This window comes from Crassostrea angulata, chromosome 6 (genome assembly GCF_025612915.1).
Source record: "Crassostrea angulata isolate pt1a10 chromosome 6, ASM2561291v2, whole genome shotgun sequence".
Lineage (NCBI taxonomy): Eukaryota > Metazoa > Mollusca > Bivalvia > Ostreida > Ostreidae > Magallana > Magallana angulata.
In genome coordinates, this window is record NC_069116.1 from 61,192,973 (window position 1) to 61,205,517 (window position 12,545).

General features: G+C 33.8%; 1 protein-coding gene across 1 annotated transcript; it reads right to left on the bottom strand.

Moving 5' to 3' along the window:
* Positions 1–991: 991 nt before the first annotated feature.
* Positions 992–12,235, bottom strand: LOC128189928 (excitatory amino acid transporter-like). Its single transcript, XM_052861754.1, has 11 exons — positions 12,006–12,235; positions 10,757–10,831; positions 8,662–8,784; positions 7,755–7,842; positions 7,641–7,683; positions 5,815–5,926; positions 5,051–5,177; positions 3,957–4,190; positions 3,346–3,540; positions 2,970–3,104; positions 992–2,647 (listed from the first exon to the last, which is right to left on the bottom strand). Exons 1-11 carry the CDS (start codon positions 12,148–12,150, stop codon positions 2,461–2,463), a joined length of 1,464 nt encoding a protein of 487 aa, XP_052717714.1. The 5' UTR covers positions 12,151–12,235; the 3' UTR covers positions 992–2,460.
* Between the last annotated feature and the right edge of the window lie 310 nt (positions 12,236–12,545).

Genomic DNA, 12,545 nt, shown 5'->3' on the forward strand with positions numbered 1-12,545 from the left:
CTCTAGTTTTCAAATATTCATTTTTAAAAATTGTTTTAATTAAAGAATACAGAATCATGTCTTGAGTATTATAATATGGTTGATATGGTCGGGGTATGATCAAAGGGTTTTACAATAGATTTGTCCACGCACCCGTGGTAACGATCACCTTATAATTTCCAAACAATGATTCTTTATTACTTATTCTGTTATTAATTTCAGCAGCTGTACGATTAAATTTTAAATCACATATATTTTTAGTTTTTACGTTATTTTCATTTCATAAGATTATGCAAACCCCGCTCGCGCCCCGACAAAAACTCATTTGAGTCATTGGTGAAATAACATAAATCTGCAAAAATTGTATCCATATTGTTATCACAAACAATGTAAAAATTATCTACCGTATAACGGGTAATTTTTACTGCTGTGATTTTTTACGAATTTGTCATAAAATAGGGTGATTTGAATTTTTACGCGTAATTTTTTTACGAATTGAACATGTCCGTTAAATTTAAAATCATGTGTGGTAAAAGGGGGGGGGGGGGATTTCACCGTGACTTTGTTACAGTGAACACACATACAAATTAGAAAATCTTTTTCTTTTAACGATTTCTTATATTTATGATTGCGTTTATACATTTATCTTTATTTCATATCTGATGTACACTTTACTTATTCCTATTTATCTGGGTAACAGCATGGATGTACACCACGTGCTCGTCTCAGTTCGATTTACCAGGAAAAAAAGAAAGACAACTCCATTTAAAAAAAAAATCTCTCTCTCTTTTTCTTTCTCTCCCAACCAAAAAAAGACATCTAGCTACTAACGTGGCATTATAGTTTTAAAAAATACTCAAGACTGAATAGAAAGATCTGAACTGTTTTCAGTACGTGACCAAAAACGCTCAAATTACCTACATGTACAGCCGTCAGGGACTGAGCTGAAGGTAATGAACATTAATCTCATACGTACGATGTAGAAAATTTACGTGCGGTGTTTTTTTTACTTCTGTGAAAATTTACGCGTTTAATTTTTACGGATTTATAAAACGCGTAAAAATTAGTAAAAATTAGCAGCACGTAAAAAATACCCGTTATACGGTACATATATTATGGGTTTCTTTATACATTGGTGCACATATGTTCAGTTTCCAGGCGGGTGTTGTAGCCTTCATGTAACTGTAGGCCGGTACATTATAAACATATGTCCATCACTTCTATTATTAAACAGTTGCCATTATCCATCGAAACATTAAATATATATATACCTACTTAAAATGTCGAGGTTTTTATTCACGGATGATGATTTACAATTACAAATGGATGGATGAAATTCTATCTAAGCTTTTTTGTCATGCTAATTTTCCGGTCAGTGGGAATACTGCCATTTGCAGGCGTCGGAAAAAAGAAGTAGCCAAATATCTTATTTTTTAATGTCTAAATGAAAGAGAAAGGGGGTTTAAATAGCATAAAGAGATTAAACATTTATTTTCATCAAACGAATTGAATTTCAAATTTATTCATACAGTTATATAAAATATGAGTTCGAAATGGAGAGAGCTGAAGGGCATAGAGTTGGCGTTGACGTCTTTTAAAAATGAATTACAAGAAATGACTTTGTAATGGTTAACTGATAACCAATGTTGTGAGAAAATAGTATACTCTGGTAGCATGAAGCACCATTTACAAGTTGTAGCATAATTATAATATTTTCAAAATGTGTGCCGATAACAAAATTTCAGTTGCTGTGCATCGATTAATGCGATCAGAAATTGACAAAGCAGATTTTTTTAAGTAAAATCATCGATCATAATGATTGGGAAGTTACCGTAGAATTTTCGGAGTTTGTTAATTTTATGTTAGGACCATTCACAGTAGACAGATTTGTAAATTTCAAAAATCGTAAATAGGTTTGATACAACTAAAAAATTCTGGAATCCTGAATCAAAGGTGTAAACTGTTTTACGAAAAATTGTGAGGGGAAGAATAATTGGTTTGTTCCTCTCATTCCTTTAATAATATTTTCCATAAAGCATATACTAAAACCTGTCATCAAAAAAGGTCCTATTACCCAGAACATTTGAAGGCCATGGTTTCTAAATTTCGGAAAGGACAATTTGTATATTTTAAGAACGTTGTGTATGTGCTTTTTAGGTTTTGCTGGGTTCCTGAGATTCTCAGAAATAGTACATATTCGTTATTCAGATATCTGTTTACAAGATATCTGTGTGGAAATTAACATTGTTAAAAGTAAGACAGAAGTATGTGAAAGTGGTCAAAAAGTTTGCCCGTTCCCTAGTAAGGTGACAATAATATTCATCGTGCGGGCTATGGGTGACCGTGAAAGTTATTGTGTACTAGTAAAGCCATTCAAAAGCTTTTTGTGCAGTCATTTTAGTTCCAACCACCAATCAGAAAAAACTTTGATATTCCGACTTTAACATTAGCATACACGTACAGTCCTTCAAAACTCTGAATTCAGTCTCCTAATGCTTTGTCCTTGTTCACCAGGACACGTATCTCTGAGTCGTAGAGCGGTCTCTCCTGTGTCTTCTTATAACTGTCCATTTCTTGTTCTGAGTTAAGACGTGTCTTACAGAGTCTCTCCACCATCACTGCTCCCAAGACGGTTGTTGTAGCATTACTTGTGGTGCGGATCCGATCGCTAAAAGGAAGTTAAAAAGTATCAGAATGAATGAAAACTTACCGAAAAAAAAGAAAAATCAGTCATTAAACATTATCATCACATTGGAAAGGTAAAAACTTTTCGAAAAAGAAGACTGAAAAGAGTTGACCCTACTTTCTTTATCTATCAATATTCTCTTTTCATAACAGACTGATCATGCTTTGCGAAAAAAATCAACAAAATTGGTTGAACGTGGATGTCTTTAGAGGAGAGAACTACTAGATAAGCAACCACGCTGGCACGCAGGGGACGGGGGCGTGGCCAGGGAAAGAGATAGAGCTGTAAAGAAGACGTAACTTACTTGTACCACTCTAGCGCCATGAGTAGACCCACGTTGTGAACTTGGATGTCTATAGAGGAGAGAACCACTAAAACAGAGACAATACTTGAGCTGGGAACGGGAGGCACCGCCAAAGCTCCAGCTGTAGAGAGTAGGCTGAAAAAGATGTGTTCTCTCTCCAAATGAACATAATGAGAGTCGAAGTTGTTAAATGGTGGAATAAAGGCTTTACAAGTCAGAAAATATATCGTCGCATGATTTGTACAAGCGATATGCAATACTGTTATGTAATATTTTATAGTTGTTAAGTTCTGCAATGGTTGATTCCTTGATTCATAACATATTCCAAATAGTTAATTCTTTACCACTTTAGGACGTGAGAATGATTTAAACTTACCCAATGATGACCACTCTTGACGCATTCATGTTCATTCCCTCCAGTTGTGCCAAGAAGAGAGCGGAGAGACATATGAAAATACAGCTCCCACATTTCTCTATTGACACAGCCACAGGAACGAAAAAGTTCGAGATCCTTCTGTCAACATGAAGATTTTCATCCAAGGTTTTTAACATGTCCGGTAATCCTACAGCCCTTCAACAGTCAACAAATGATATAATTATGAATAATAAAGTTCGTGATTTTTGTCGAACTAAACTGTCTATTTCATTTCAATAGAAAAATGTTATGCATTATCACTTAAAAGACAACATGTGCATTTTTGTTAACCGACGACATACTGAATGGAAAATGTGATGTACTGTAGACTCTTTATTTTACGGAAGTATTTATTTCTGCGACTCTCCTGTATTGCATCAAATCGCGAGAATATAAAACCGCGAACGTTGAATTTTTTTCATCATAGTTTCATTTAGTTTGCATTCCTCAAAAAAAGAAAAACAAGACTTAAAAATTCGCCAGATGTGCATCTCGTGGTTTTAAGCAGATATTAGTTTCTTTAATTAGGAATCTACAACATTTTTATATGGGTAAAATTATCATTATCTCACACGCTAGCAGGTCCAAACACTGATAAACACGGTCGCAAGCAGTAGCCCATAAAATGCAGTGGATTCTTTCTGGTGGTGATGAAGTATGCGAATGGAATAAGAACCAGTTGATGGAAAGCGATGCCGACGGAGTGTGCTAGAACAAACATCCCCATACTGGTGAACACACTCTCAATGTCGGAAACTTTCAGTAAGGCTGTGGTAATAAGGCTTGCCACCCCAACAGGAGTCAACCTAACAATAAATCAAATCACGGACGTTTATGACAGTCGAAAAAGAAACTAAAAGTTGACAACAAATCCTAACAGTCGAAAAAAAAAATGAAATTTCTGACAGTCGAAAAGAAAGTAAGTAAATATGTCTGGCAGTTTATATAAGAGCTAAAACTTCTTACAGTCATTTCATGCATATTTTTTACAATTGCATGATATGGTATGCGATTTTAATGATATGCTATGAGATTTCAATGCAATGCTATGAGATTTGTATGGTATGCCAGGAGAAATGGAAATAAAGGGCCTAATGATATGGTTAGCTATGCTATGCTATGAGATTTGAACAAAAACGCCTCCATACACAGAAGAGTTCCATATATTTCGATGTAAAATGATAAGATGCCAACGTTTACTACTATTCCGCAATGTGAACATTTAATCTTTCAAATTAAAACATTTAAAACCGAGTTAAAATCATGTTGTATGCTATGTTATAGTATGCTATGACGAATGAGATTCTATGAGATTGTATGCTATGGTATGAGATTCCAATGCTATGGTATGAGATTTCAATGCTATGCAATGGTGTATGTTGTAAATGATATGCTTGAACTGACTGTACAGTTGATAAAGAATCTAAAATGTCTGACAGTCGATAAAGAAACTGAAATTTCCTACAGTTTAAAAAGAACCTTCATTTCTGACAATTGATAAAGTAGCTGAGCTTTCTGACAGCTTTTAAAGAAGCTGACCTTTCTGACAGTTTATAAAGAGGCTGACATTTCTGCAAGTTGATGAAGTTGTTGATATCTCTGACAATTCATTTAATAGCTCATTTTTTTAGTTACGAGTTTCGAGCACTAGGTCAAGAAAACTCACCATATAATCCAGTTCAAAAGACGAATCAATATGACCGCTATAGTGTCGAAGAACGTGATGAAAGGTTCAGCTCTGTCCTCTAGGTTACTGGCCGTGACACCAAACATCAGGCACGCAACGATTAGACCTTACAACCAGAAAGAGACGACTACACGTGAGACTATTTAGAGCCGGGTACACCATTTTATGATTTTCAGTGGCTTTTAATTACGTTTAGATAAAACAGTGGAACAATGATAAAATTTCTTCTAAATGTCGTAACACAATCATACATTGTTTTCCAAACGAATCCAACGCATCAAATTGGAAAAGTAATGACTCAAATCAAAGTTGAAGACAGAACACCAATGTCTGCAAAAGGCATTGCGGCAACGCACTTGGGAAAATTATGCACTTGTAAACTGCAACAGTGCGTTTCATATCATACAAAGCATCATTAAATGTTTATCTAAGCGTATTCTAATTATGATAATACCGTGTGTCAGATTCTGTTGTTTTGGGTTAGTTTTGTAACTGCAAGTAAAATGTGCACTGTCCTGTTATATGGACATACTTTTTACTATCCTTACATTACATGTTTTCCTTTTTCTTGCTGAGTGAGTTCAGATTGAATTAAGACTTTCTAGATGCCATCAAATGTTGGGGATTAAAAATAATTCTGTTTGGGCAAAGTTTTTATGCAACATAAAAAGAAAATATAATAAATTTGCGGGCAGTTTGACTTTTGAACTTTGATTTAGAATTGAAACATTCGTTTTTCTTACCCAAGATGTTTAGTCCACTTGTAGATGATAACACTTTCTGAACTGCAGTAATAGTAATATTTGTTCCATTTAACGCCACAGTGCGAGAAACTTGCAAGTATTTTGTTTGTGTCTGAAAAGTAATTCATGATGATAATGATAAAGAAATTATACATCTTATAAAGTAATTATTTGAGTAACTTCTATTGAAGCATATGTTGTTTAATATAGACTTGTCTTTAATTTGATAAAAATGTTTTTTTTTATATAGTGAGGGTAAATTGTATTATTGTATAAAAGTAAGTAAGCTGTATATGGTTTTAAGGCCAAACGGTTATTTCTCAGGGTTATTGAGAGACCATAGATTGATGTGGATGATCAAATGTTACACAGAGATAGAGTTTAAAAAGATTTTTTGAACTAAATGATTAAGTTTCGATTGGTTTTTTATTAAAACTTTCTTGTGTAACATAGTTGGCATAGATAGGTACAAATGCATAAGATTTTTTTGTCTATAGAAAATGATTTCTATTGTAGATTCCTATTTAAACGCGAGGAATTAATATCCGCGTAAAATCGCGAGGAGCACCCCTCGCGAATTTTAAAATCTCGCCATTATTTTTTTTAGAGTTGAGAACTATGAGAAATTAGGATAAAAGTTCCGCGTTCGCGATTTTATATACTCGCGATTTGATACAAAACAACGGGATCGCGGAATTAAGTACTCGCGTAATATAAGGAATTTACAGTATTGTTGTAAAACTGGTCAGTATATAGTTTGAGTTAAAAAAAAACAAAACTTAGTGAATAAAGTTAAATTTTTGCATTGATTTTTTGCATGCTGATTTTTGAAATGGTTTTGACATTGTAAAGTTAGTGAGGTACTTTACTTAGTCAAAGTTGTACGTTATACATTGTTCAAAGAAGCAATTTGCCGAATGGTCCTTATTTGAGCTGAATCATTGATCATACTATATCAAAATATTATTATGTTTCTCTATTGTTGCAACCATGTTATAAAGATAAATACAAAGACAATCCTGTTGACAATGACACCAAATAAATAAAATTTGAAAAATAATAAATATCGAACCGACCAACTATAAAAGCATGCTATAAAGCTATCACTTGACCATGACAATCTTCTTTAGTTTAAACATAGGTTTAATATTGGATTGAAAACGATTATTTTTACAAATCGTAAATGTAATTATAACACATATTATGGTAAAAATTACAATTATGTAACTAAGTTAAGCTAATGCAAACAATGATTCAAGAAACTGTAGTTATTACATGCAGTAATACAGAAAATGGTTAATGTCTAAAGCTGTACACATTTTATTCTTTTGATAAAGTGTCCTCTACAAAATTCTGAATTTGTCTGTACATGACTCATACATATTTTGATAGAATAAATATTTTTGCAAAGGACAATAAGATGAGAGATATTACCGCAGGTTCCAAATACATCAGGCACGTAGCAACCGGGGGGGGGGGGGCACTTTTTTTCGCAACAAAGATTTTTCTTAAATTTACATTTAAAAGTTATTTATCAAGTAGTTGCCCACTCCCTCCCACTGTTTTGAGACCAATTGAAGAGTCGAGAAGTAAAAATAAGAAAATGAACAATGAAATTGAAGTTATAGGTGTACTTTGCTATTAGGATTTCGCGATTTTTTGGAAGTCGCCTTTTTTTTTTTGCTTGTCAAGATTTTTTGATTGGTCTGCCCCCCCCCCCTTTCCCAACTTTCCAAAACGATGCTACTTGCCTGTATTTTAACAATATCTCTGTCTTTAATAAGCATGCAAGGTTTTAGGTAAAAAAAAAAACTTGATAAAAATACCTTTTGAAAACAGGCAGTGACGACATTGTCCGGGAAAAAATTCCTGAAAGTAAAGTTCTCATTAGACAAAACCAGGTGTTCAAGCCAGGTGTAAAAGATCCAACTCCTTCCTACCTGATCATGTCGGCAAACATGTCTGTGGTTTCTATGTCTCTCTTTACTGTGTAGCTGTTTGTGGAGGCAGAAAGATCTACATCTTTCCCTAGAAAATAATGTTTTTTCTATTCATTAAAAACAGAATCCTACTCAAGTTTAATTATAGAACAAAATACTCATCAGTCGTTTGGCAATGTTTTGATTCATATATTAAATGAAAATTGTATTAAAATTTAAAAAAATTTCAATGTAGTGTTTTAAGGTATTCTACTCATATAGTTCCAGACTCAATTTACTTGGACATAATTGACATGTTTAAGTATGTAAGAGCAGAATGTGTCTTAATAAATGACCTTTACCTCTTCTAAAAAGAGTCCCCCCCCCCTTTTTTTTTGGCTTTTAATCTATAAAAACCAATTCTAAAAAGATCTATCCGGTATTGAATTTGCTTCATTAGTTTTTTTCTTTTTCTAAAGATTAAACACATTTTTCCACTAGAGCATTTATAAACATTCTTAGTAAAAAAATTTTCATTTTCAAAAATTTGCTTGTCTCTATAGACTTTAATGCAATCTTCGTTAATCAATTACCACTTAGGCAATATATCAGAATATTTGATACATGATGGATATTCAATGCAGTCTTCGTTAATCAATTACTACTTAGGTAATATATCATAATATTTCAAACATGATTCAAGGTTCGAAAACATTGCCCTGATATGAAACAGATATTAAAAAGATGTTTATGTTATAGCTTTTCAGTTATCTTGTTAGTGTTTTATTCATTTATTTATTTATTTATTTATTCATTCATTCTAATCTATTGACTCTTTAACGTTTTGCAATATTTCTTAGGAATCATAAAATGAAAAATTAACACAAAGAACTCTTTTTCACATCAGGTTGAATGCTAGGTCAATTACCTGGCTGGAAGACAAGGAAGAGAATGATAGCAATGACAGCTCCTATAGCAACAGTCACCAGGATGTAGCAGAAACTGACGGCGCCAAGACGTCCGTTGGTTCTAGCGTTCATGGAGGCTGTTCCTATGACAATCATATAACGAAATCTTAATAAAATGTATTATAAAAATAGGGATTTTCATACAAAATACAAATTGGTCAGAATTTTGGTCAAATTCTATTTTTCTATTTTTATCATTCACAATGCTTCAGGAATGCATTTCCAATGACCAAATGAAATTAGAGAGTCTGTAGTGAAGTTAAAAGCAAGATACAGGGCTCAAAATTCTTTGTCATGTAAACAAGCCTCGTGTTTTGTTTTTGTTTACATTGGTTCAATATACCGGTAAAAATTCTTTTTCAAGCTGATTTTTCCATCTTCGTATTCATTTTAAACATACATAAACAGATCTTAACGCTTGACACATTCGTTTTCGGTCTAAAACTGGAGTTTTTACTTCAAAGTTCAAAATCTAAACAAAAGCTTTGTTTACATAGCAAAGAATTGTAAGCTCTGTAACTCGATTATAACGCAACGAATGTCACTTAAAGCTGACATGAATTCATAAATACGCATTACTTCCCTTTTATCTCCGACTACCGCCATATTAGTTGTCGATTTCTATTGTTCTGCTCATCGCTACACACCCCCTATATAAGGCCGAGAGCCCTCGTCATGCTTCACCGCATTCAGGAATTTCATACACCCGAACACGTTACCTTGGACGAAAAGACTTGTAAAAACGCGTTTTGAACAAAAATAATATGACAACCACTTCACTGGCAAGATATATCCAATAAACGACGAAACAAGACTGAAATCCAGGCACAGATACTTCAGAAATTCCTCGATAATTGTAGACCGTTTTCCTGTGTATGTTGTAACATCGCACAGGCGCAAAGTACACACTGTGGCAGATCGAGCAATGTCAATTATCGCATGGATTTCATAAACGGGGAGTTTTTGTAGGAACGGATAGAAACGTTGTTACTTTCTTGGATTTACTATCATTTAGCTAATGTGTTGGATGTAGTGTCTCCAGGCTTTTCAAGAAGATGCAGACGTTATGCACTCTGAATGAACGACACTCGTGTTCGATATGCATGCGAAGTAAGGCAGCACTGTCTGTGCAAAATAATACAGATACCTTGGATATCCTTTCAAAGAATACATATATTTTGTATTTCATTGATTGTTTTTTTTCTTTATTCTTTATTACTACATTTTACTACATGTACAATGTGTAGTTCATGCATTTAGAAGTCCGTGCAACGTGAATGCCTCGATCGGAAAGCAACCGACCGTAACTTTCTCAACCGGTATATATACCCCAGTGGCAGTAGAGGAGCGATCGAAACTAATATGGCAACCACATGCTTTTATGAATTCATGTCAGCTTTAAATTTGGTTGCCTATTTAAAAAGCCTTATTGAACCATTGTAAACATTAAAACATTAAAATTGGGGAAATAATTTTTGACCAAAATCGTGACCATGCCCCTTTAAAGCAAACATCAAGCAATAGATGAGGTCATTATATCTGATATACTCTATTTATCTGTGGTTTAGACATATGTTCTCTACTTACCTGTGATTTAGACATATGTTCTCTACTTACCTGTGATTCAGACACGTGTTCTACATACCTGTGATTTAGACATATGTTCTCTACTTACCTGTGATTTAGACATATGTTCTCTACTTACCTGTGATTTAGGCACGTGTTTTACTTACCTGTGATTTAGACATATGTTCTCTACTTACCTGTGATTTAGACATATGTTCTCTACTTACCTGTGATTCAGACACGTGTTCTACATACCTGTGATTTAGACATATTTTCTCTACTTACCTGTGATTAAGACATATGTTCTCTACTTACCTGTGATTTAGGCACGTGTTTTACTTACCTGTGATTTAGACACGTGTTCTCTACTTACCTTTGATTTAGGCACGTGTTCACTACTTACCTGTGATTTAGGCACGTGTTTTACTCACCTGTGATGTAGACACGTGTTCTACTTACCTGTGATTTAGACACGTGTGATCTTCTTACCTGTGATAATGCTGGCCACAATAAGAGGTAGAATCAGCATCTTCAGGAGACGCATGAAAATCTCCCCGGGAAGACCTGTGTAAGAAACAACTTAATGGTGCTCATCAGTGTTCATCATCCTTAAAATTTTTATATCTATAAGTAAATTGCGTAATATATGAAACTAATTCTGAATCCTTTGATTTGATTATGAAATTTTGTTCATATAGCAGCATATGTGTTTGCCAAACGCAAAGCGCAAGTTGCATTGAACGCATAAAGATACAGGGGAGAATTTCAAAAGAATACCCATTTCATGTAAAGAAAAAAACCACCACATGGGTGTTAAATTTCATGTTCTTTTACTTTTTGGTTTAAAATAAAATTGCTGCTGGTAAGTATAATTTTTTTTAACAAAATAACCAAAAAAAATGTCCTATATTATTAGTAAGTCTCAATTATCAACTTCTTGTTAAAGGGGCATGATCACAATTTTTTCTGACTTTAATGTTTACTCTGCTTCAGTGAGGCATTTTTAATAAGCAATCAAATTTGGAAGTCTTTCGTAAAGTTATAAACGAGTTACATAGCCTACAATTATTTGCAATGTAAACAAAGCGTTTGTTTACATTTTGGATGTTAAAGTGAAAATTCCAGTTTTAGACCTAAATTGAATGTGCTAAATGTTAGGAAATATTTACTTATGCTTAAAATTATTAGGAAGATAGACAAATTAGCTAGAAAAGGATTCTGAAATATTGAATATATGTAAACAAAAACAGGGCACGAGCATTGTTTACATGACAAAGAATTGTGAGCTCTTGCTTTTAACTCTACAATTTGTTCTCAAATTCCATTTGATCATTAGAAATGCATTCCTAAAACATTGTAAATAATAAAAACCGAAAAAAAGAATTTGAACAAAATCGTGACCATGCCCCTTTAAAACAGGGTGACAGGGTTAACACGTCAACACAGTATGCTTTTTTCGTTTGCACGGTTCCAAAGTTCCAGTTCTGTTCTTCATGCATTTAATCGTAATCTAGAGCAATTAAAACCTTGTGTTCATGTTAAATATTAATCAATAGATAATGGTACTGTATGTCTTTATCAATTTACATCTTTGCAATTGACAGTGTGACTGGAAAGAGTATGTTTTTAGATTTACTGTGTGGTGGTTCAGAAAACGCTAAAAGCTCTAAAACTGTTTAGTTTTGCGAACAATTAACTAAAAGTTCATGAAAGTTTTCATTGCGTAGTTAGTACATACCAATCCATGTCAGGGCATCACTGGACGGTTCTACAGATCTCAGTCCAAAACCAAAGGCAAAGCCCACCACCACACCAATTAACACACTGATAATTAGCGCGTTACGGGACAGAAATCCGAAACACTTGGATCGGTGGTCATTCATTTTCCGTCAACTCTGCTGTTCTATGCAGAAAGAACTATGCGGCCCCTGTAGCTTTACTGTATGGTTGTTGTATATATACGGAATATACATTTAAAAATTAGAAATCGTTTCACTCGGCAGACTTTCATTAATGAACAATTTCCATATCCTTAACTAGTTTTGGCTCGCCAACATTTAAAACTCATTGCACCACGCTATTTGATAGACTACTACATCTTTTGTGAACAAAATTAACGTTTCAAGTTTTCAAACATTCCTAATTAAAAATCGCTTGTTTTAATTTAAGAATACAGAATCATTCTTTGAGCATTATATAAAATGGTCACTATAGTCAGGGTTAGCTGCAGGTCTGTAGCTCCCGGTCTGAAAAAATTCGGATGGACGACCTTATCTAA

Excerpts from the sequence above, each read along its gene's own strand:
- LOC128189928 (XM_052861754.1), bottom strand. The coding sequence starts at position 12,150 with ATGAATGACCACCGATCCAAGTGTTTCGGATTTCTGTCCCGTAACGCG. Across the intron at positions 8,785-10,756 it reads TGTGGCCAGCATTATCACAG|GAACAGCCTCCATGAACGCT; the intron begins GTAAGAAGATCA and ends TGATTGTCATAG. Across the intron at positions 5,927-7,640 it reads TCACTGCCTGTTTTCAAAAG|ACACAAACAAAATACTTGCA; the intron begins GTATTTTTATCA and ends ATTACTTTTCAG.